Source organism: Lingula anatina, chromosome 3 (assembly GCF_051362555.1).
Source record: "Lingula anatina isolate TDL-2025a chromosome 3, LinAna3.0, whole genome shotgun sequence".
NCBI classification, from domain to species: Eukaryota; Metazoa; Brachiopoda; class Lingulata; order Lingulida; family Lingulidae; genus Lingula; species Lingula anatina.
Genome location: NC_141769.1, coordinates 3,737,124 through 3,762,606, shown reverse-complemented (window position 1 = coordinate 3,762,606; position 25,483 = coordinate 3,737,124). Strand labels below are relative to the sequence as shown.

Genomic DNA, 25,483 nt, shown 5'->3' with positions numbered 1-25,483 from the left:
CATGCCAAAATGAGTTGTTATCCCTTTAAACGATAACTTATTATCATCCTTTACGAGGTTCTATTTTGTAATAATTTTTACCAAAATATGGTGCTGGTGCTTTCTTGTACAACTGAGGTGTAAATAATCTTGTTCACATAGAAAAATATTAGAAACACTTATAATATCTAGTTGGTTGAATAGATTTATTTTCTTTTTTTTTTTCCATATATTTTTAAGGCCAGTTCTGAAGGACAAAAATACAACCCTTAAGTTTGAAAGTACGTTAGCTTAATCCTGATGTTATGGTGATAAGGTATAAAGATTCAGCAGTCATTCCTCAGACAAGTCCTCTGCTGCTCATCAAATCAGTGCCACTTACTATTGAACAATTACATGGAAACCTGAAGTACTTTGACAGTTCTAAGCCAGTACAAATATACTTTATTTAAACCTCAGCTATGATTTGGGAATCACATCAGTAACATTATTGCACATTGCAGTTTCTCATTAATTTTTAAGCACCAATTTCTTTTTATCTAATTTATTCTTAACAGTACATAAGTACCTATTTATTAAATGTTTAAGGAACAGAAAACAAAAACATATTTGGAGAAAATGTAACTAATTGATTTTGTTTGACCTCAGTTACCTTTGAAATTTTAAATGCTGAATCATCTGAGCTTCACTAAAAGGCCATTTGTATGATTATAAAATAAGTATTGGAAAAGTACATAGGATATACCTAAAAAATATTGCAATTCTTTATTATCCTTTTAAAATAGATTTTTAGGTACTTCTTACATTGAGCAATACACTTACATGACATTGGACCAGTATACTTTGAAAGTGATTCTACTATAGTATCTCTTACAAGTTTGTTTCCTGCTGAAACAGGGGTGCCATTTAGGTGACTTACTAAAGGAATAGCCAGGCTATGAAGTTGGTTATCCCTCATAGTGTTCTGGACTGGTTAAGTGTACCACTCCATGTAAAAAGGGCTCTTAAAGTGACATTACAAGTGCAATTTGTAGCTTCCTAACACTATGTCATGGTTCTGCTGTGAGCAAATCACCACATACTTTACACATGATATGCTCCAGTTCATAATTTATATATTATTCTAAACATTATTATCTATTACATTAAACACTTTAACTTGAACAGATCATCGTACTAAAAAATTATTAATAATCCCATAACTGAGAAAATTCATGCAAGGAAGAAGAAGTGGAAACATATATAAATGCAGCAGAAGAAATCCAGGTGCCTTCAAATATACTTTAAAACTGTCATCTTTATAATATAACATGCAACAATAACTGAGAACGCAAGTGTAAAATAAAGTAAATGAGGTGCTTACGCACAAATAACATATGATGACATGATTATGACAATAACAATAGATTACACTTAAAAATAAATAAGATCAGCAATATATGTGTATATTATATATATTGTAAAAACAATCTCAACATCAAGTGTACCAGTTGCACTATTTCACATAAGTTTCAACATATTCAATGTTATTACACGGTCCAACTTTCAGGTAAAAGAGCAATAAATAAATGTCCAGTCATGCTATGGCTCAGGAAACCTATATAGTAATCTGATTACAGACTAGTCTGGATAACCAACATATCCCAACACTTCAATTGGCATTTCCACTTTTTCTGATTGGCAACTTCTATAAAATATTTTAATCAACTGACTACTTCAGTAATGAAAGCATTACCACAGAACCAACTACGGTAAGAATCCAAATCAATTAAGACTAGCATTTTATTAATTTTAGACAAGAAGAAAAGAAATAACACACAGAAATAGAAATAGCAGTACATTTAAGTACCTGAATGTTTTGAATTTTTGTCAAAAAAGACTTATCAAGATAGACCCACAATTTCTGAGTCTCTATTGAATAATTTTTGCACAAATGTTTGATAATGCAGGAATGTCATAAATGTATCACTTCTTTTTAATCCTTTCTTTCTTATCAAAACACTTCCCAAAAGGGCTGCCCAGCTGCAGAAGTATTAAAACAAACTTTCAAATGCTTTGATAGTGGTTTATAAATAGCTTAAAAAAAGTAATATAAACACTTCATTTAAGACCATCAAATGCAAACAATCCATCATTATTCTAATACAGTTCACAAATGCCTTATTTCTTTTTAAAATATAATTATGCTTGCTTAAGGGCCTAGATGACTCCTTGAGATTAAAATTACTCAAGACTGAGGAACAGTGGACTGCAAAAATGAGAGTTTTGTCCATAAGGTATTGTTGGGTTTCTTATCAATGTTAATTCTAACCCAGTCTGAAGGCACATCAATAGCACAAATGCCTGGACAGGAGCACAAAAGTTCTAATGCTTGTGTGGCTTGTCTTGGTTAATCTCTTTTCAACCTTACATCAGCAGTCCATGACTTCCATGCTCATAAATGCCAGTCTTGACTGAAAAAAAGCCCCAAATATTAATTATACACATCCGAAATAAATTCCGGTCCATAAAAAGTTTTTGTGCGACAAATGTTTGTATTTAAACACAAAATGAGGATGATACATGGAAAAACAATAAACATAGAAAGAAAATGATTTTTTTTGGTGTGTGTGTGTGTGTCACCCTGAGCTTCAGAGATAACTTGACACTAACCTCTTCACTATAGCCTATCTTCATCGTGTCAAGTTACCTCTGACGAAAATAGTTTGACCTAGTTTATATAAGCCAATCGAATCCAAGTTTCAAAATTTTTCACCAAAGTTTGGTGAAAACACTGATTGGTTGACCGTCAATCGGCAATCTTCGGCTGATTCCGCAAGCTCTATACTAACAACAAAGTTATTGTCGAGTGCGGAGACATCCGAGTAGTACCGAGTGCATAACCGTACACAAAGAAAGCATGGCGTCTCCTACGAGTGACTCCGTAAAATAATGTGTTAAGTTATCTCTTGATTCTTTGCAAAATATGAGTATATCGGAATTGAAACCAGAGCAGTTTGAGGCCCTGCATCATTATCTACTGAGGGATGATGTATTTTGCGTGCCGCCCACAGGTTACGGCAAGTCCCTGATATTCAGCCTTATCTTTGATTGGTCCGGATTTGAACAAAGCACGCTTTGACTCGTTCGCGTTCATTGGCTAGATCGTTCAATGAGTCATTGAGTGCGGGCTTTAAATTTGATTGGCGGGCGGCAGAGGCAATCGAATGTGGTCAGAGGTAACTTGACACAATGAAGATAGGCTATTGTGAAGAGGTTAGTGTCAAGTTATCTCTGAAGCTCAGGGTGGTGTGTGTGTGTGTGTGTGTGTGTGTGTGTGTGTGTAAATTTATGCTTTTTATTGAAAACACAGATGACTATTTAGATTTAAATTTATGTTTTTATCATCTATAAACTATAACTGTACACACTTTATAAACTTGTTATACATTCTTCAAAAATATCATTAGAAAATTGCACCCTTATAATTTCACCACATTTTGTAAATTAACTGATGATCCCTGTCTTAAATGCTTAATCAAATCAAACTTGCTCTTCTTCCTAGTACAAAAATATCCTAGTTACCCCTGACTGGCCCACCAATGGCATGTCATCACCAGCATCAAGTAGTGGTTCATCATCATCATCTTCAGCTCTGTGTAGCGTCTGGCTCCTTTCTGAAGGAAGGTCTGTCTCTCCTGTGTCATGCCTCTCGCGCACCAGCTCTGACTGCATTTTCACAAAACTGATAAATACCTGTGAATAATAATTTGTAATTTCAGAGCCTCATGTAATGATTTCTTTTCTTAAAGGAAGCCAAAGACTCTGAGATCTAGATAACTTAAACTTTCATAAAAATATCCATGTAAACAAACTGATATCCCCTAGGGAACAACTTTGATCAAATTGTTAAATAATCTTATCATCTTTTCAAACTGCTGAAAACATGAACAGCACATCAGAATATTCAATGTACAAGGTAGGAGTATCTGTTCACCAGGGATGGTAATGCATGCTGCTATAGTGATAAAGAACAGAAGAGCTATCAGCAGGTCAGCATCAATCTACAAAATATACACAATCAAAAATAAATAACCCTGGTCCCTTACATTATCTAATGTATTCTGACATATGGAGTACTCCTCCACATTGAGATCACGTTGGGCCTCCTCCATCTTGGCAAAGGCAGTCCCCAGGGAGAGAGTGCTGGACGCGAGCTCGTACTGGACAGTGTTGTGATGCTGCTCCTGGAGGACAAAACTTATTTCATGAACAGAAAATTTGAAACACTCAAGCATGTTGATTTATAAGAAGAAATTGTGTCAAATAAAATTAGACAGCAAAGTTTAGACATGTACAGTCATTTGATCAACAGAAGAAATAAACTCTTCACATAATAATCTAAATTATCATTTATCACAAGAAAATATCATATGGCACATTTTTCTTATATTACCTCACATCAATATAAAAATTGTGTAACTCAAATCTTTGAATATCACAAAAATGTTTCACACAGAAAACATTCAAGATAAGTAAAGGCTGTAAGCAAATTTACATATATATTTAACATTGATTTCTCCTTACCTTCAGTTCAGCGTCTGGGAAATGCCTATTCATATAGCGCCTGACTGCCCTGACCTCTCTATCAATATCATGACCTTTAACCCTAACAGTTACAGTGTACCCCTTGCCAAATTTATTTTTGAGGTGCTGTATGCTTCCCATGCATTTGAAATGACCGTTCACCATGATAGCCAGACGAGTGCACAGTTCTTCACATTCCTCCATGCTGGAAGAAAGATTCAATCATGTAAAGAAGTCAGTAACTAAATTTCAAACAAATGAATTATTTTTCCCAAATCAGTTTTTGTCGATTTAATTAATACCTGAAAAGCAGACAAAATGTTCAGGACAAATGAGGTGTTCAAATGTCATAATTTGTGAGAAATTTTCTTTCTTTACAGATGTAAATACATACAGAAATAGACTGTGTTTATGACAGGATGTGAAACCATAAGCACAAACCCATCTAAAGCTGCCTCCAAGTCAGTTTTTGTTCAAAAAATGTTTTAGATTCAAAAACGGCCACAGGGCAAACAGACCAGTAAATCAGTAATTTATTGGCTAAGGTCAGTTAGCATGTCTGTGTAGATGACTTTCCACACAGCTACCCACCTTTAAAATAATTTCAGGGTTTTTTTTCCAATAAACAACCTAAGACAACAAAATCACTCTTAAACCATTTTGATTGCATGGCAGTTGTTAAAACTGTCATGAAAACAGCTTATAATAATTAGCAGACGTACAGACCTGTGCGATGTGAGAATTACTGATCTTCCATCTTTGATGAGGTTGAGGATTATATCCCACAGGAAGCGCCGGGACTGTGGGTCCATCCCGGTGGTGGGTTCATCCTGGAGAATAGCAAAATACAGGCTTTTATCAGACCCGATGCATGTATATTTACAAACTGAGGGAATAAGTGGATTTAAACCACAAAGAAAGATATTTATCAGTTATATTTAGAGACCTGCAGAGGCATTCTGTTTGAAAGTATTTCCCTACAATAGATTAAAATCCCTGAAAATGAGGTGCAATATATTTTGTTCACCTCACAGGACCATAATTTGGCCAATAGGGATCTTGTTTCAAAATTGGTACTACTAAATAATAAAATGCAATCAAACACTCATTTCACATACTTTAAAAACAATGCCTTCCTTTGTGCAAAATATTCTGAATATAAAGCATTACAATACTGAATTGTTTCTAAGTACTATATTTCCATTCAACTTACCAGGAATATAAAACATTACATTACTGAATTGTTTCTAAATACTAAATTTCCATATCACTTACCAGGAATATAACAGGCGGGTTACCTAGCAGTGCAATAGCTGTGGACAGTTTTCTCTTATTACCACCACTGTAAGAGCCAGAGAGGTTATCTGCTAGAGACAACAGATCAAACTTCTCCAGAGCCCACTGCACTACCTGAAGATTGGAAACAAAAATAGGTGAACACTCCACACAATAACAGTGAGTTGTGTTTACTGCACACTTAAAAATGCCCAGTTACAAATGATAACTTAAAAAAAAAATTAAAAAGAGGAAAGGGCAACAGAAATGGCAAGGTGAAGGTGACAGATGCAAGTGAGCTCCACATCTCCAAACACACAGTCTGACCATAAAAATTAACCATTAGTAGTCAGTGATGTGGTCATGGTGGTCACTGACATACATACGTAGGCATAAGAATCGCTGATATATGTGGACATTACAATCCCTGATATAACTGAACTCACCATCTTCTCATCCTTGTATGGTACACCCCTCAGTCTGGCATACAGCTGCAGGTGTTCCCTGGCTGTTAGCTGGTCATACAAAGCATCAAACTGGGGGCAGTAACCTATGTTCTGCTGGACCTTCAACATGTCTGCATGGATACTGAAACACAATTGTGTCATTTTTACCAGTCAAAATGAGAACTCAATCATAGATTAGTGTACTAGTCTGCTGGAAAGAAAAAGAGAGTTTCAATTGAAAAGTGCCAAACCCACAAGCTCTGATAGTTTCACGGTCACACATCTATAATATGAATGTAAAGGAATAAATGATACAGATATAATAGTTTTCTTACAGCCCAAACTAAACCTCATTTCAGACTGCTGTCAAGTTTCACAGTTTCACCCCAATTAGTCACACTAAAACAATTTTTCTAACATACAGATCTTATTTGTTTTTACTTTGGTAACCTTGTCATGATGTTTTACCTGTATCCATTGAGGAAAGCATCACCTCCTGTGGGCTGAATATCTCCAGTCAGCATCTTGAAGGTTGTTGTTTTACCAGCACCATTGACTCCAAGTAAACCAAAACACTGGGGAGAAATACAATGTCATTTTGATAAATCATCCTCATAAATAGCTCTAAAAATTTTGTTTTAAATGCTAGCAAATTCAGAACAAAAATAGTCTTTCATATCTCTTGAGAACAATGGTATCTTAGATAAGAGTGAACACAGTTTTCTTTACCTCATATTATCAGAAAATATCTGTGTGACATTGATACAAACACACCAGTGTGCGTGCACACACACACACATACACAAACACACACACACATCAATAGAATCACTGACCTCTCCCTGGGGTACTCCAAGACACAGGCGGTCCACAGCAAGATGGCGACCTAGTTTTCTCGTCTTGTATATCTAACAAAAATGTATTTTTTTTCATATTATTATATTGTAGTCTACTCTGGTGGCTATCAATATAATAAGCAAACAAGTTTAACATGCCGTAATATTTATATACAATCATATATCTGTTAAATGAATTACTTGATAATTGTATTGTTTATTGTATTTGAGTGAAAATGTCCACAGCCAAGGTCCAGAGTTTACCTTAGTGAGATTTTCCAGCCTCAGCATATCATTTCTGCCACTGCCTCTGAGCACCCTCTTCCTCTCTGCAGCTACATCTTCATCATCATCTGTGATAACTGAGCTTTCAACTTTAAGACGCCTGGCAAATTAGAAAGTATTGCTTTAGTACATACCACATCATTTTTCTATTATTTCTTATACAACAAATGGGCTAGATTTAACTTTTGTTTGCAATGCATAGGTACTTCTAATGCATAACTGCTCAGTAATAATGGTTTCTCAACTCACTTGGACTTGATGAAGAACCTGTATTCACAAAGGAGTGTGATAATGAAGAAGACAAAGCCCATACTGCCCATAGCAGCCAGGTTCCTTGGCACCAGATCCCAGTCAAAGGGGGACATCACCTTCCCATACTGACCTGTTCAGAAAAACACATGATTTTACAGTTACAAATCAGTGACAGCTACACATACACAGTGTGTATGTACATAAATAGGCTTTTCATGGCCTTTGGATGAGATGATTAAATAGTTTTTCTTAACAGTAATGCACTACCTTTTAATCCACCAGCAATGGACCTTGAACAGGTGAATGGCAATTCCCCACCTCAGTGTGATACTTTGGAAACAAGATGTCATCATATACCAGGAAGTTGCTGTCATAAACTTCCTTGAATTTATGATCATAGTGTCTCCTTTTCTAGGTGTCCCATTCAGTTTTAACTGTTCACTAATTTCATACTAGTCTAGTTTTACATGATATCTTTTACCATTAAATCTATGACTGTTTCACTATTGGCACAGAAACTAGATCAAATTTTGATTAAGAGAGCTAATCAGAGTAGCATCCTACCAGTTCTGTAATAGTACTCGTTGTGGTACTCATTGAAGGCTATATCCATCAGACCTCTTCCCAGGCAATAGTTAGGGAATAGTAAGAAAACAACACTCAGCACCTTGTGAACTTCATGAAGATCCTTGAATAGGAAGAACAGATATAATAAATAAATATCAAAATTAATACTCTCTTCAAACATATATTTTGCATTATGAAATTTTACATTCCTAAGAATCAAATGAAAAAGCCAGATTTAACCAAAAAGTTTGTAAAAAAAAAAAAAAAAAAAACAGAAATTAACAGAATTTTTAGATTATGATATATAGGAATTCTGTGTTGAACTGTAATAACAACAAGTCTTGCTCAAAAGGTCTTCTGTTATTAGATGCACATTCAAGTTGCAAATTTAGCAAACAAATCTTATGGGAAATACACATGGAAAGAAATTATGCATAACTTTATTTACCTTGTCATAGTCAAACATATCCAGTAAGAAGCTTGTGATGATACATGTAATGCCTACGAATAGGTTGATCACGATGAGAAAGATGTACGCTGTACTGGGCTCCTTAAACACAAAGGAGGCTGGGTACATCAGAGGGGTGATAGACCACCTGAAATAAATTATATATAAACACAAAAATACAAATGTAGTAGCATTCATGAATACAAAGTATTGTGAAATCCCAGAAGAGAATCGAATGTCTGGAGATCTAATCCACTATATCTGGTCTTTTTCACAAAAAAAAAAAAAAAAAACACACACACACACACACACACCTCCTCCTCCTCCTCCTCCCATCTAATCAGACCCTTAACCCTTCAAGGTCATAGAGGTAATGATGTATAGCGCATTGCAAAAATTGTCCCCAATTCGGGCAGCGATGTGGAAGCCCACTCACTCATGCACACAGAACTCCAGCAAAAACTATTTATACAAACCTTTCATACTTCATACATTCCCCTGTGTGAAATGTGATTTGCAATACATGTGATACATGTTTTAGGATACAATTAGTACTAAGATTGTTGCACTGACTTACCCATATAAAAGAAACAAGGAGACCACTGCTGGAAAGTTGGTATCAGAGACATAAGATGGGATGTCAAACACACGCAGTATGATGATGCAGCAGGACATAGGAATCAAGTAGTTACACTGAAAATCAGGAAAGTACACATCAATATTACTATCAAGTATTAAGGTGGTTGGTTGACTTTGCATTTGTTCTTAGAAGGTGCCTTACAGTTTTCAAAATAGTTTAGATATATGAGCAAAAATGTTCATTAGCTTGGTTGTTGGATAAATATGAAAATTCTCAGACAAAAGCCTAAAATTTTCCGTACATCAGTCTGATGAAGGCCTTCGACCAGGTTGGCCGTAAGCTAACGGTACGGAAAATTTTAGGCTTGTGTCTGAGAATTTTCATAGTTTAGATATACTCTGAACAAGAAACAATAACATTTTCCCTTGGACAATTTTCAGTATTAGATATAAAAGGCATTCAGATATAAATACATACAATTCAGTTCGTTAAAAGAGCAAGTCCTTATTTCTAAGATTTCACACATTGCATACATTATATACTAATTATTATGCTAATCTGCATGTGCCACGGCAGGTCAGCCTTGACGCTTCCGTCTCTGAAGATGATTATGCTAATCACAGACATATTTTACAGGTATTTACACAAAATAAATATACCAAGGCTGTGAGTTATTATTTCTTTACCATATCCCAGATGTAGTTGGCCAGCCAATAGATGATGGGGTCAATTCCGCTGACAAACTGCAGGTGCTTGGACTTGGTGGACCGTTCATACACAAGAAACAACACAAAACTGGCTGGCACAAAGGACATGGCACAGATGATGAAGATGGCGATCAGGACGTCTGAGCCTTTCAGGCTGATATGAAATAACAAAATAATATAATGGTCAAAATAAAGCAATATCAACAGCCAGTCTCTCAACAGAGACCAAGGTCTGGAGTTCACTGTTTTGTGCTCCAAAGGTTATAGCCAGCCCACTTGGGGCTGGGGGTAGGGGTGAGGGTGGGGTGCAGGTGGGGACGGTCATTTTTTTCTCTCAAAATGATACTTATTTTATAATGTATATCCATTCCAACACTGTTGAGAAAATTAAAAAGTATTAACCCATTTTAAAACATTGTCTGCGACAATACTCACATGGACACTATATTGAGCTGATCATTAGTGTTACTCACATGGACTCTATATTGAGCTGATCATTTGTATTACTCATGGGGTGGTTTACGACAGTGATGCCATAAGCTGCTGGGTTCCCTTTCTTCTTGGGCAGATTTGCCCTCAGAATGGCATTGTTCAGAGTGTTCAGATAGGTAGGCATGGAGTGATAGCCCTTCTGGTTATACCAAACCTGAAAATTTAGTATTTTAATTGAACATTTCATGCCTGGAAATTTCCTGTATAGTTTTATATATCATAAGAAATGCCTAAACACTGTTGATGTTCAATATATTTTAGAATAAATTTGAAATTTAATTTGGTTAATGTGTTTACATGGCTTTCTTATTTTTATACAAACTTTGTCACCTGAATTTTAATTCTAATAATACTCATTAATAAGTTCTACATTGCACATAAATTTTAGCAGATATACAACCAAAAGACATGTATTGCATTAAAATTTCATGTAGGCAATGATAAAGCAAACACCCTACCTTTGAGACCCTCTTCACAGCAATCTGCCTGAACAAAGGTGGTGCATGCTCTCCAAACCTATCAGGTACGTAATCCCTCTCCAACCCCACGGACACCGCGCCATACCTGTGCAGGCGGAAGGCATTGGTGGTGTGCAACAAGTACTGGGATGTGTCCTGACTGGTGATGTCCACTAAGATGTCACTGGTCACCAGCTTCTTCTCCTCTGGGTTTAAGAAACCAGTGAGTGGACATACAAACCCACTGCCGTCCTTGGCGCAGATGCAGTGGGGGTAAAAATGGGGGCCATCTGGAGAGTGGGTAGCTGAAGTGAGGATTAGAGAGAAAGTTTTGGGGATTATTAAGAATTGTATACATATTCTCATTAGGCAAACACAAACCTGCAACAAAAGCATGCAAGTACATTGGAAGATTACATGCATATCTTATTTCTTGTGTATGACTGCATAAAAATGTACTTTTTCTTAATTCAGCTAACTACACAATGTCTCTTTTTTTCTTGTTCATTTTTTCTTATACCAAGGTAAAGGGCAAACATCTATGCATACTTACTGCTACTTGACTCTGTATCATTGTCCAGCAGGTTCAGGGTGTCTTCATCCACAGGTGGTGCTGTGGGGGGTGGAGGAACAAAATAACTCAGAGGCAGTCCCTTAACAAACACGCTCTCACAGCCAGGCTCAAAGTACTCTGCCAACAGCTTGAATGTCTTCTGGGAATAATTCCCCGTCAGAGTACGCGTCAGATCGGCATCAAAAGCATTATTGATTGGTCGCTTGAGGATACAGGTAGCACCAAGTCCTGAAGGCAACATGAAAGTCTGGATGATACTGTCTGCCATCTGTTGAGTTTTGGTCTGCTTTCCAACTGCATTTGGACTGTCTTTGGCTTGGTTGTTGTAAGGCACATAGTTTCCTCTTGGCTGGGTGTAGTTGTAGTACTGAGCTGGGCTTAGAGTTAATGGAGGTAGATTGCGGAGCTTTGGTGCCGAGAGGGCTACTGTCATGGCGATTGCAACAAACAAGGCAGGCAGCAAGATCTGGGAGAAGAGGCCCTTCCAGTTTCTTCGTATGTAGTAGAACCGCTTCACAATGACAGCCAGGAGCTGCTGGAACCTCAGCATGCCACCAGAGACTATGTATGATCCTGCCCCAGGGTGTGGCTGGGGTTCATGGTCACTGCCTGCAAATAGTACAACATATGTGACAAGGATGAAGATGATTCTATAAAAAATTCTAAATATCATTTGTAAATGTTTCGTATGAAATCTCAAAAACAAAATATATCAGGTCCTCCAATAAAAATGCAAAATTTAATTTGAAGTAAATATATCCCTCTCTATGGCACCCTGATAAACCCCTCACCAGCCCCCTCCCCATAACATACTGCAATACATACTAGCTATACTCTGTGTGTCCTCATTCACCAGCCTGGCATACTGGGCATGTGGTCCTGTGTGTAGAGACACATGATGTATAGAGCCATCGCTCCACTGCCGCCTGTGTGCCGAGGTTGTGCCAAGGTCACCCAGCTCTACATCACCACCAGAGGACAGCACAGGCTCCAAGTCAATCATGGCCTCGTCACCATCACTCGCCTGGCCCGTCATGCCATATGTATCATCTAGGGGAAACTGGATGGTCTGATTTTCTAAGTTCTTCACTTCTTCCTCATCTAAAGCACAAAGCAAGACAAAATGCTCAAGTAATGGTTGAATTATTACTGGACAGGATCATGAACCAATTTCACAAAATAACGAAAGACCAAAATTTGGTCCAAACTTTTAGACCAGAAATTTTGCTTAATTTGACCAAAGATAAATCAGTGGTTGTCAGACTAAACAAAGTATTGCACCTCTTTTATAACAATAAAGACATGGCTGTGGTTTACTTTCTTTTAAATGTACTACTTCAGATTTATCATGAATTAATAGAAGGTTATTTAAAGATCAATTTTTGGTCTGAAATTCTTTTGTGAAACTGTTCCAAGCCAATAGCTGCAAAATAGCATCATTTGAATTATAAACTGCACATAGGTGAAAAAAGTAAAAGAATCAATTCTATAACCATAAAACTCCACAACCACTATACACTCAGGATACTATGCACACTGAATTCACTTCAGCCATACCCAGTTCTGGATTCTTTTTTGGTTTCTCGGTCACTGTTAAGAACACCTCCTCCAGTGATGTGTCCATCACCCCATAACTGCTGATGTCCAGCTGGTCCAGGTGAGAGTCCAGTGCATGGAACAGTTTCTCAAAGTTCCCCTTCTTGGCCTCTTCAAAGGGTAGGATGTAATGCAGCTCGTGATTGGTGGCTTTGGTAATGTAGGCCGTGCTGACATATTTTTTGACAAACTCTGTGACTGTATCTTCCACGCAGTAAGTTATGAAGGAGCTTGAGGGGTGCATCGTATCGGGCTCGTCATCTGTGAAAGATAAAGACATGTTTTATAAAATTGCTGCTGAACATATGGCGACATATGCCCTAGAGGTTCTAACCAAACAAATTCACAAGTGCAATATCAATTTGTGAACCATGTCTAATAATGAATTCGTTATGCCAAAGAAAGTGTAAAACACTAAAGGCTCCATTTTTCAGATTTATTCTATAATTTGTGGCTCAGTAAGTTCAGGTATAAATTAGGGATAAAAATAAAATAATGAGCCAACAGCACCAAATATTTCCCAACTTGCACAATAAAAAAAATCTACTGTTACAGTATTACTGCATTTAAGTCACTCAGATTAACAATTCATGATAGAACATGAGAAGCAAAAACAACCAGATAAACTGGGGGCATTAAAAAGACTCACTGATACTATGAGCATCCACTTCAGAGGGCTTCTTGACCATTTTCAGATGGTACCCATCCCCAAAGGTACTCTTTAAGAACAGAGATGACCCACAACACTTGAGCTGACCACTAGAGATGATGGCTATCCGGTCACCCAGGAGGTCAGCTTCATCCATGTAGTGAGTTGACAGGAGCACAGTACGATCTGGAAAACATCAGAATGTATTTCGTTTTACCAGTGTTATATTCTTATTGCAGCAGTACAGCCAAACAAATCTAAAATTTACCTTCTTCTTAATATTCTAACAGTTTGATCAGCATCTCTTTATATTAACTTTCAAGGCAGTCTCAGTCTGTGCCAAAACCATTTTAGTCTACAGGCAATTCAGGACACCAGAGCCTAAGAATTTACAAACCCAAGCGCAAACAGTGTCCATCAACAGAACAAAGGTATTAATTTTCCTTTCCAGCCCCTGAATTTATTGGCATTTGGTATGGGGCCAAAATCACCACTGCAGACTACATACATACAAATACAACACTCACCTTTTTTGTATTTAATCAGTAAATCCCAGATTTGTCTCCTGGCATAGGGATCCACACCAGATGTTGGTTCGTCCAGGATGACAGTCCTGGAGCCAGCTATGAAGGCAATGGCAACAGACAGCTTTCTCTTCATACCACCTGAGAGACAGTCCACAGGGCTGTGACGCTTCTTTGGCAGACCCAGGTCATAGATCATTCTAGATAGAGCAAAAAGAGAAACGTTTATGAGCCAAGATAAATCTATAGTAGTTTACCTAAATGAAATATTTGACCTGTTTTATAAGAAAAGAGGTTGATATTTTAAAATCATGGTCCTTAGTGGACTACTACCAACATATCCTGAATATCAAAAGGGAAATATTTGGCCTAAAAATTAAGAGAAGCTTTCAGTTCTAAAATATTTTACTAAGATCTTTTACATACTGGTCCATCTCAGCCTTCATGCTCTTGGCATCCATTCCCTTTAACTTGGAGTAGAACCAAAGATGCTCTTCTACTGTCATTCTGAAAACAAACAAAATGTATAGTTACAGAGAGCAATTACTAAAATATTAAATTATCAATGAATCATATATTGGGCAAACTGAAAATATATTTGGAAACACACAAATCCAAATGAACGACAGAAGTCATTGTAAATCTTGTATAACATAAAATAACATTGTCAAATCTTTAGAAGTAACCTGGCTACTCATTATGAATATGTAGTATGTTTTGATTCAGTTTCAAGTGTTTGGATTTTTCTACATTATAGGAAGTAAATAAATGTTTCATACTTGTCAAAGAGGACATTATGTTGTGGGCACATCCCAAGGCTTTTCCTGATGTCCTCCATGTCTGTCCTAATGTCCAACCCATAGATCTGGGCATAGCCTGCTGTAGGGGGAAACAATCCAGTCAGGATGGACCTGTATAATTGGATATCAAATTCATTTTAAAGTACTATAGGTCAGTTTATTTCGGTAAACAATTTCAACAGCTGCATTATAATACACTCAGTCACAATGATAGCTTCTTCACAACAACAGCTAAAATTAGTTTTTCCACTCTAGTGTCTTTCTTGTCACCATCTTCAGAAAATGCTGCTACAACAATCACAAAAGAAAACAACTACAACTGAGTGATCAATATGTTTTGAAGAAATTAATGTTATAATCATCTTTAAGTCTATATTCAAAATCTTAAGTCTTACATCTTGATGAGCTTTATATTATACCTATTAATATCAATAGCTTTTATATTCGAGATACAAAGCAGTTATGATTGTGATGAAGGAAATCTCTTGTTTCTTAAAAAAATCTCCATGGAACAAAATTGCCATACATTGTTGTTGTTTTCCCTGCTCCATTATGCCCAAGAAATGACGTGATCTGCCCTTCAAACAAGTCCAGTGACAGCTTGTTCACAGCCAGCTTGCCATTCTTGTACACCTAATAGAAGAAACCATTCATATAAGAATAAAAGAAAATTATTTCCTCTTTCACAGCACTCTTTTTCAAAGGAAACTGAGGTACCAATCTCACATAGATTATTACGACTCCCAAGGAGCCATTTTTCTAAATAAAACATGTGAGCAACCTGTGATAATCCCCAAGTATGATACCAATTTGTTTGAAGAAAAGGAGCTCATATTCCCTTTTTTAGCTTTAGTTTTATGACTCAAAAAGGTTGACAAAAAAAAACACACTGCCTACACCCACCTTCACCAGGTTATCAATATGGACACCCAGGGGCAGATGGGAGGGGTCCCTCTCAAAGCACTGGCTGTCATCTATAATGAAATGATTTACTAAATATAAAATGACATAACTGCAACATGTTCAGTAGTTGACATATGGAATATAAAGTGAGATAACTGCAACAACATGTTCAGCAAGTGACATATTGATGTAGAATGACTTAAGTGCAAAAATCTGCATTCACCATGTTAACATCTTGAACAATACCTAATGATCTTCTGCAATATGTTCAGTACTTGACATATTGAATATAAAATTAGATAAGTGCAACATGTTACAGGGAAGACCATGGCACATCTGCTAGTACAATGTTAAAACTGTACAATTCGTAATAATCTAATAGTGTGTTTGCCCCGTGGTGTGATGCAATTTTTAATGTGATGGTGTCAACTTTGACATTTTATTGCAAAACAGCTGGGGGTATAAAAGTTACATCAATATGACTTTTGAAATGGCTGAATGCACAGATTACAGTCAAATCAAAGTTTCTTATGCCAGATGACAAACAAACAATGAGCTATTTTAAAAGATATTCTACCAAGTAACATCTTTCTTCACAAGAAAATGTCATTTCCTTTGATTAGTAAAACAATCTTTTTCCTCACTTTTTTTACTTATCCCTTTAACCTACATGAAAGTTTACAAATTCAAATGTACACATGTTTTTCATAAACTTTAGAGCATAATCACACTTTATTATAAATCATATAACATTGTATCATGTCAAGTCATATCATGTCACAACACATTAAACTAAGTCATGTCATATCATGTCATGTTATAATATGTCATAAAATGTATTATGTCATGTTATATCAAGTCATGCTATATCATGTCATGTCATATTCTAGTTACCCTGTGGTCTCTGCTCCATAGCACAAGCCTGGTCCTCCTCCATGACAGACATATCAAACTGGTTACTTCTATCTCGCCACCAGGACCACAGGCTACGCAGTCCACACGGCTTGTGTTCAGTGTAGATGGCATGACCGCACCAGTATGACTTGGTGAGAGGGAAGTACCATGGCTTGGGAAGACCGTAGGAACCTGAAGAAATCACCTTCATGGTTAAGTATTGTAATAATGTCAAAAACAAGAAATGCTCAAACCTCATAAATATTTCACTTTTACTTAAAATCAAAATACCTCATCACTTAAAGTTTTATAATTGTCCGATTACAAAAATAAAATCTGACTTGAGCACAATTTGCTTTCCAGAATCTTTTGTTACACACACAAATATCACGTACATATATCTACGGGGACAGTTTCAGAAAAGGACTTCAAACTTAAAGTTGCTCTTAACTTACAACAGGCTACTTAAGCCTACTACATCAGGACATATCTGTCATAGACTGCTTCATCCTGGTCTCAAAATTTAAACATTTATTCTTTCTTTTTATAAGCCAGGTGCAAAATTTCATTTAAATAGGTTACTATATACCTATCCTAGATCGAAACAGACTACACAATTTGGCTTAAAACTAAAGACAAACTTTTGGTCTTAATTCTCTTGTGAAATTGGCTTCAGAATGTGTTGCTCTATCTTACCTGGGTGGACATTCTCTATGTACCAGACTAAGATCCCATAGATGAGAGTATCCACCAGCATCATGACAGTGACATAGTACAGGTTATACTGGTCCTCCTCCACTGGAGAGATGTTCATGTTGCTCCACTGGACACCAACCCCCTCCTCCTCATAGAACGCAAAGTACTTGGCACCCAAACCAAATGCTGTGGTTGACATCAAAGACTGGAAGGCAATCAGTGAAAAAGTCAAAAGTACTAGCCACCCAAACCAACCACCTGCAGTCCATTTTCAAGACTGGAAGGCAATTAATAAAAAAATTTAAAAAATTAAACGAGACTTACCTTGGTTAAGTCGAAGTTTGATTTCAATTCCTTGAGTAAAGAATTGAGGGAGGGCTTAACTGAGATCCGGTTGCGCGCGCAGGGCACTTTTCAAAGTGTTTGTCACATTAACCACATGGAATTAATTACATTAATTCCCCACAGCTCTCTTCCTCTATAATACAAGCAATGAGCTGTAACCCAAAGTTGGGTGGGAGGGTGGCAGTTAAGCCCTCCCTCAATTCTTTACTCAAAGAATTGAAATCAAACTTCGACTTAACCAAGGTAAGTCTCGTTTAATTTTTTAAATTCTTTTTCGTAAGAAGAATTTCGTTGGTCTTAACTGAGACTTTAAAGCTTGATGTGACAAACATTTCATTCATTTCAAAAGATTCTTTATTTACCCAGAACTCCATCCTGGAATCTGTCTTGATTACTTACAATGCGCTTGTCATAGAACTTCGCAAAAGTACTTTTCTTAGACCAACCAGCTTTGTCAATAATGACTGATATAGGTACTGCAGAGGCTTTTGCCTTAGAGGTAGCTGCAGCTCTAACACTGTGAGAGCTAAATGTATAAGTGTCTATACCAGCTCTACTCATAACAGTTTTTATCCATCTTGCTACTGTGTCTCTTGCGACATTATGATGTGGTTTCATGTAACTTATTAACAAACGTGCACAGTTCTTGTCATTTCTCATGACTTTTGTGCGAAACAAATATTCCTTCAATACAGTATACACACAAAGCCTCCTGTCTGGAGGGTAGGCCTTAAAAGATACTGAAACAACATTATAACCTGGCCTATTTTGTTTTAAAGAACCATCTAACTTGAACAAAAACTCAGTTCTCAATTTTTTATAACCTTGAAAACTTAACAACTGCAAAGTTTGTGTACGTGCAGCTTGAGTCAGAGCCATGAGCATCACTAGCTTTAATGTCAAATCTTTGAGAGTTATATGCTTAACAGGAGAAAGTTTCCTCAAATATGTCAATACTCTTTCAACATCCCACACCTCTGTGTATCTGGGTTGTGATGGTCTGGCTGCAAACACACCCTTCATGTATCTGATAATTAATGGGTGATTTCCAATTCTGAATCCATCAAAGTTTATTCCTAAAGCTGAGAGAGCTCCACGTGCAGTGTTCAAACTCTCATAACCCAAACCTTTATTAAATTGTTCAGTTAAAAACTCGATTACTGCTTCCAAAGTTGGCGAAAGTGGAGTAATCGTCCTTTTACTACAGTACTGAAACCACCTGTTAATGTGTGTGTTATATTGTTTTTGTGTCCCTGTTTTCCAAGACAACATAAGTATTTTGGTAGAGTCCTCTGAAAATCCTCGTTCTCTGAAACTATTCCTGACACTTTGCAAGCAATCAGTCTTAATTTCCCTTCCAAAGGGTGTTTCAACTGCAGGTGAGGAAGTCTTAAAAGATTCTTCTTTTTCTGTATTATGACTGGTTTCTCCACCAACAATTCCATCAGTCTCGGAAACCATGCTTGTGTGGGCCACATTGGTGCTACAATGATTCCCTTGGCTCTGTCCTGTCTGACTTTCTGCACACAGTTTCCCAGTAAGCTAAAAGGTGGAAACAAATAAACTGAGTTAAAAGTTTCCCAGTCAATGGTAAAAGCATCAACAAAAGAGCAGTTTGGATCAGGCTTCCATGAACAATATGTTTCTACTTGAGCATTTATTCTAGATGCAAAGCAGTCTATATCTGGGATTCCCCAAAAATTACATATCTTATGAAAAATCTTGCTGTCTAATTTCCATTCAAGATCATCCTTGAATTCTCTGGAAGCCTTATCTGCTGCCTCATTATTTTTGCCAGCTATATGTGTACATGTTAACCAGACATCATGTGATATACACCAAATCCATATGTCACATGCTACTTTATTACAGTTTTCAGAAACTGTGCCTCCCATGTTGTTAATGTATGACACTGCCGTAGTGTTATCTGACATCACCTTAATATGCTTTGACTTAAGATCACGTTTGAGGGACTTGAGTGCATTCAAAATGGCCATTAATTCTAATACATTAATAGGCAATTTACCCTCTACATCCGTCCATCTACCTCCAAAATTATTGTTTTTATAACTTGCACCCCAACCTAAAGTGGATGCGTCTGTATGTAAAGTCTCTGAGGGGTTTGGTCTAGCAATAACCCTATGCTGGGATTTCAAGTTGACAATCCACCAAATTAAATCTGACCTCATACTGTTTGATATTATCATGGGTGCATCATAGTTACCCTTCGATTCTTGTAAAGCCTTAATCTTTGCTCTTTCTAACTTCCTATAGTACAGTTTGCCATAATCCACAGCTGAAAAACTTGCTACTAACAACCCAATGACTCTCGCCACTTGTCTAATAGGTGCCTTTGAAACATTATACAACTCTTCGCATGCAGAAATTATTTTCTCCTGCCTGTCAAGTGGCAGTGTTACTATCATTTTGTCAGAATCAATAACATTTCCCAAAAATTTTAACTTGCTTGTTGGTCTCAAAACTGATTTGTCTTCATTTATGATGAAACCCAATTTGGACAGAAGTGTAACTGTTGCATTTAAGTTCTCCGTACATTCTAAATCATCACTGCCAATTATTAAACTGTCATCAATGTACCCTGAACTAACATAACCTAAACTTCTCAGTTTCCCAAAAACTGGTTTAAGAAGTTTTGTAAACAATCGCGGGCCTTCACTGACCCCATTGGGTAAGCAGGTATATTGGTAGATTTTATCCCTCCACTGGAATCTAAAAAATTTTTGCTGTTCATCTGCAAGTTTAATTGAATAATAAGCATGACGGATATCGACAGACCCCATTTTTACATTTTTGGTTATCAATGGTAGGGTTTTCTCAAAGGTTTCCATCTTAAAATGCTGATATGGAATGAACCGATTTAATTCCTTTAGATTCAGAATTAATCTGTATTCACCATTTTCTTTTTGTCTCAAAAAAATCGGTGATAAAATTTGGCCTGCTTCACTATTCACAGGAATAATCACTTTCATGTCCAATAATTTTTTAATTTCTATGTCAATAATGGACATTTCTAACCTATTAAACTTGCAATTTGATTTCACAATGGCGGGAATCCCACCGTTGAAATCTAGATTAATATGACAATGCTTTACAATGTCAAGAATAAATAGGTCACTTGTAATCAGTTTCCATTGATCAATAAAGTCAGCCAATCTACCTGCTTCAAAATAATTATTTACCTCATTTATTGCTTGGGCAGATTCCTCTGTCCCCTGCGTACATAGTTTTTTGCAAAAGAAGGCCCTGCTCCAGGATCATCCTGCCACACTCTGGGTCTTCCCCCTCCAGTAGGTCGATTAACACCTCTGTACACAGATCCACGGCCTCTGGCACCACGTCCTCTACGTCCTCTGAGAGATCTGTCAAACAATTTATGTTTGATTTTTGAGCAATCCTCTATATCCCTTGCCATTTTGGGAAGATCGTCTCCAAATAAAAATTTTTGGCTGTAAGTCAGCTCATGACTGCAGAGGTGAGCATATTCTCCGCTCAATTGCGGTTTCAAAAAATCTTTCCTTGTCATATTTATCTGCCTGTTCATATGTCCCATGAGTGCTAGGACATCGTTGCAGTTTTCGATCATGCTGCCAATATGATCACTCGTGTCCTTTTCTGGATTCCTTTCGTATAAGGCCATCTGGTTTACAGTTTTAACTAAAATGTTTGCACCTTTAACCAAAGTATGTGCTATGTTTTGCATTTTCCTATCGTTTGCTTTGGTCCAACCTGGGACCTGGTCCCATATCAACTGGTTGGTTTTCACGACTTGCAGGTAATCACAGTTACCTGGCCTGTGGTTCTGTTTAATCAACTCGTTTAAATGTTGTTCGTCCAGGCCATTCATAAAAAGATCGTTCACAGTTTTGGCCAGCACATCATCCACGTTGTCGGCCATTTCCTCCGACATGTTAAACTTCTTGGCCATGTGCTTAAACAGGTTGTCTTCCGTGTCGGGAAGATACGAGTCCAACTTCCTTTTTTCACCCGTTGTGCCTGCCTCCTCCGGCTCAACACATTCATTATCGACGTAAACTTCGTCGTCATACTGAGCATATTGCGCCTCCATATTATCAATACGGCTGACGATGTTCTCTAACCTGCCGTCCTGAGCGTCCACAGAGGCTTTTAAAGATACAAGTAATGACATAATATTATCCTCGTCAGAGGATAATATTATCCTCTGACGAGGATTTCTCCACAGACTTAGGGTTTTTGGAAGCCGACTTCCCTTTACCCTTCCTGCCATCACTCACGTGTTCAGGTCCATTTTTAGTAATGGTACTACATGTAGTTTCGTCCGCTATGACACCACGTGTTCAGAAGCAGACGACGAAACCTGACTGAAATTGCGCCAAATACCGTTGCAAACGGCAAGACCACTGTCTATAACGATATAGCATGCACCACGTGCACAATAAAAATCACCCAAAACCACGTTTCGGTGAAAAAAATCAGCGCCACTAGACAAATTCGCCCTTCAACCAAGGAGTATTGCACCAAGACTCCTTGCTTCAACTAGCGTGCAACCTAAAGTGCCCTGCGCGCGCAACCGGATCTCAGTTAAGACCAACGAAATTCTTCTTACGAAAAAGAATTTAAAGTACTTGGGGATTATTTTAAACAATGCTGTGGTCCACATCAGATTGGGAAGGCTATCAGTGAAAAAGTCAAAAGTACTAGCCACCCAAACCAACCACCTGCAGTCCATTTTCAAGACTGGAAGGCAATTAATAAAAAAATTTAAAGTACTTGGGGATTATTTTAAACAATGCTGTGGTCCACATCAGATTGGGAAATAATCAAAGTCTATAGTTCTTGGCAAATAAACAAAACCCATGTTCTTGGCACCAAACCCAAATCTGTGGTTCACATTCTTAACTGAAAGCCACTCAATGTAAAACTCAAAGTTCATTAAAACCACAGAGCACTATACTGAATTCTACCATAAATCTTCATAATACTAAGTAGCCCTAGCCCTAAAAAAAAAACCTATTTGTTGTCTCCCTGCCCTGTACTTACAGCTATAGACTTGGTAACAGCAGACACCTTGTCCCCTGCAGCTTCCTCCCTGATGGCTATGTACATATAAGGTACATAAGTCAGGAAATAGATGATTCCAGCACAGGCTGCTGCCAGCTTAGCCTTAGAGTACAGCACACTCAGGAAAAACCTAAAATGTGTGTAAAATATTTTTCATAAATATTAAATATATTTTAATACTAAATGTTAAAACTACAATTTTACGTGTTACATTGTGGTAAATCAAAACAAACTGCTTTTTAACTATATTCTTCCCTGTAAAATTCAGCACTTCCCTACTAGAGATAATACTAAGCAGTAGAAAAGAAAAACAGGCAATAAATTTGAAATGATCCATATCTTTGTAAATTTGCAATATAATACACTCCAGATTTCTCCACGGCCCATTAGAATCCAGTGATTCCCATACTGCTCCTCATACTTACGAAAACGATATGGTGGCCAAAGCGAAGCACTCCAGCACCAAGAACACCAAGAGGGGATCACTGTAGGTCAGAATATTTCCATACTTCAAAATGATTGTCACCATCCCCATGGTAACAGTCATCTGTCCAAAACTGGTGATGAACCAGGCCAGCCAGTGGACAGCGTTGTTCAGTCCCATCATCTTCATCACCTCCTTCAGCCGCTGTTCTTTCTCGTAGACTATCCCCTGGACCAGCATGGCGACGGAGTAGACCCAGGAGATGGTCAGGCACAATGGCATCACATGCTCTATCATTAAGATGAACTGATCATACATGAAGCAGGGCTGTGGAAACTGATGAATGTAACTGCCAGGCTCTATGATATCGCGACCAGTCTGGAGATTTATGATGGCTCTCTCCACCACATCCTGTATCCAGACGAAGCCAAAGAAGTAGTACTTGAACCCATTGCGTCTGTTGCCTGGGCTCCAGTAGCGTGGACGCACGGCCTTGGTGGTTTCTGTAAACGAGGCATTTTGGCGTATTTTGTAGACAACGTGCGGTGGCAAGGTTCCATCTGGCCTCATATTAGTGAAAACAACACCTGAAAAATACACATTCTTCATCAAAAAGAGTACATCATAACATTGCCACTTTTATTAAAAACTTCAATGCAAATGGGGAGGGGGGGTCTTTGACATTAATAAAACCCCAGTGACACTTAATGGTGAAACAAAAAAGACTTCTTACCCTTTCAACCATATAAAAATATCTGGTCTGGGTGCTAAATACAAACCAGTCAGCCATGACATGTGCCAAGAGAAGACATGTAACAGTGTAATGCTACCCTTCAAGAAAAACCTGACAAAGTGAAGAAGGAACTTACTAGCAAGCACAGTTTTATTTTGAGAGAAAGCTTTATGCAGTACATAGTCCACCAGTTCCTTCTCTGTCCTAAATCCTTCAAATATATTGAAACTGATGCCATTGACCAGGGTGATCCAGCTGCAGGCAGCGCTGTCAATGCCGTCAAGTTCATGGAGGAATTCATCCACTGTGGGAATGGTCAGGTTGTAGATGAATGTGTTGATGCCTGGGTGCTTTATATTCAGTCGTGGCAGGATGCTGTACTGGTTTCTAATTGTAGACTGCATCTAAAATTGGAATCGCAGGAGTCAGAATGTTAGGTTGCATCTAAAATAAGGACTATAGTATTGAAGAATGAGATTCCATCTAAAACTAGGATAAAACCATTTAAAATATGGAAAAGTAAACAACAAAATTAAAAATTCAGTTTAACTTCTGAATAAAATAGATATAAATCTATATCACAGACAAATTGGTTAATGGTTATGAAACAAAAGTGACCTACTTCTTGCAATGACAGCAAGTTTTGTCTGGTAGCTGATTGGTTCAGGTAGTCCCGCAGATCATATGACACTTTCAGCCACTGCTTGGCATACTGGGTGATTTCATCAAACAGGGCAAATGTTTCATTGGCCTAAAATTTATAATTAACATTGCATCATAAAATGGTCTGCTTTTCTACAAAATATTGCATAGCATAAATTTTGACTTTAGACGAAGGAGCAGATCCTTTTTTACCTTTTTTTTTTTGACTAGGCTAAGCTTCAATATAACTTATTAGGATGACTCCAATTTTTCATAAGAGAACTTTTTTTATAAACAAAAGAATTTACTGTACAAAGTCTAATATGCCTGTATGTTTTAAAGATCAAATATTTTATGGCCAATATGCTGGTACCGAAAAAAATATACAAAACATATGTCTGGAACCATACCTTTTTCATGATGTTCTGCACAGCAGCAGAGTTGTTTGGGGCAAATAACACCTTTGGATTACTGTACAACACGTGGACCAAGATTCCAATCTCAAATTCCTGCTCCTTAGACAACCCCAGAGACTCTGAAATATGAGCAAAGATGTCAGTACAAAATAAAAGCACAGTTATTTATATACTAAAAACACCTATTATTATTATTATTATTATACATTTCTGGAACTAATCTTGGAGGCTTAATTTTTAACTTTAGATCAATAAATCTTCATCAAATTTATCCTTAAATAGTAAAAAATTTTGATTTGAATAAAAACCTCCATGTGTTTTGCAAAAAGAAATTT

The 25,483-nt window shown here is 37.3% G+C and overlaps 2 protein-coding genes across 3 annotated transcripts in view; both read right to left on the bottom strand.

Moving 5' to 3' along the window:
- Window positions 1-166: 166 nt before the first annotated feature.
- LOC106152539 (ATP-binding cassette sub-family A member 2) overlaps window positions 167-25,483 on the bottom strand; it is a 39,695-nt gene continuing 14,378 nt past the window's right edge. For both annotated transcript variants that reach the window (XM_087007445.1, XM_087007446.1), the window contains 33 exons: window positions 25,143-25,267; window positions 24,713-24,841; window positions 24,227-24,494; window positions 23,359-23,944; window positions 22,913-23,063; window positions 17,528-17,732; window positions 16,832-17,023; window positions 15,938-16,008; window positions 15,561-15,667; window positions 15,014-15,145; window positions 14,661-14,741; window positions 14,238-14,434; window positions 13,711-13,896; window positions 13,023-13,322; window positions 12,291-12,566; window positions 11,445-12,074; window positions 10,892-11,196; window positions 10,415-10,587; window positions 9,921-10,095; window positions 9,232-9,347; window positions 8,655-8,802; window positions 8,204-8,327; window positions 7,637-7,769; window positions 7,367-7,487; window positions 7,103-7,174; window positions 6,735-6,841; window positions 6,267-6,408; window positions 5,821-5,955; window positions 5,272-5,375; window positions 4,546-4,750; window positions 4,068-4,205; window positions 3,544-3,714; window positions 167-2,432 (listed from right to left, as the gene is read on the bottom strand). In XM_087007445.1, coding sequence (XP_086863571.1) covers window positions 2,391-2,432; window positions 3,544-3,714; window positions 4,068-4,205; window positions 4,546-4,750; window positions 5,272-5,375; window positions 5,821-5,955; window positions 6,267-6,408; window positions 6,735-6,841; window positions 7,103-7,174; window positions 7,367-7,487; window positions 7,637-7,769; window positions 8,204-8,327; window positions 8,655-8,802; window positions 9,232-9,347; window positions 9,921-10,095; window positions 10,415-10,587; window positions 10,892-11,196; window positions 11,445-12,074; window positions 12,291-12,566; window positions 13,023-13,322; window positions 13,711-13,896; window positions 14,238-14,434; window positions 14,661-14,741; window positions 15,014-15,145; window positions 15,561-15,667; window positions 15,938-16,008; window positions 16,832-17,023; window positions 17,528-17,732; window positions 22,913-23,063; window positions 23,359-23,944; window positions 24,227-24,494; window positions 24,713-24,841; window positions 25,143-25,267 — 6,047 coding nt within the window. In that variant the 3' untranslated portion in view covers window positions 167-2,390. The remainder of the gene's footprint in view (window positions 2,433-3,543; window positions 3,715-4,067; window positions 4,206-4,545; window positions 4,751-5,271; window positions 5,376-5,820; window positions 5,956-6,266; window positions 6,409-6,734; window positions 6,842-7,102; window positions 7,175-7,366; window positions 7,488-7,636; window positions 7,770-8,203; window positions 8,328-8,654; window positions 8,803-9,231; window positions 9,348-9,920; window positions 10,096-10,414; window positions 10,588-10,891; window positions 11,197-11,444; window positions 12,075-12,290; window positions 12,567-13,022; window positions 13,323-13,710; window positions 13,897-14,237; window positions 14,435-14,660; window positions 14,742-15,013; window positions 15,146-15,560; window positions 15,668-15,937; window positions 16,009-16,831; window positions 17,024-17,527; window positions 17,733-22,912; window positions 23,064-23,358; window positions 23,945-24,226; window positions 24,495-24,712; window positions 24,842-25,142; window positions 25,268-25,483) is intronic.
- On the bottom strand, window positions 18,279-22,139 carry LOC147762795 (uncharacterized). The gene is made up of 2 exons (XM_087007601.1): window positions 21,073-22,139; window positions 18,279-19,414 (listed from the first exon to the last, which is right to left on the bottom strand). The coding sequence occupies exon 1, from the start codon at window positions 22,137-22,139 to the stop codon at window positions 21,078-21,080; it is 1,062 nt and encodes a 353-aa protein (XP_086863727.1). The 3' UTR covers window positions 18,279-19,414; window positions 21,073-21,077.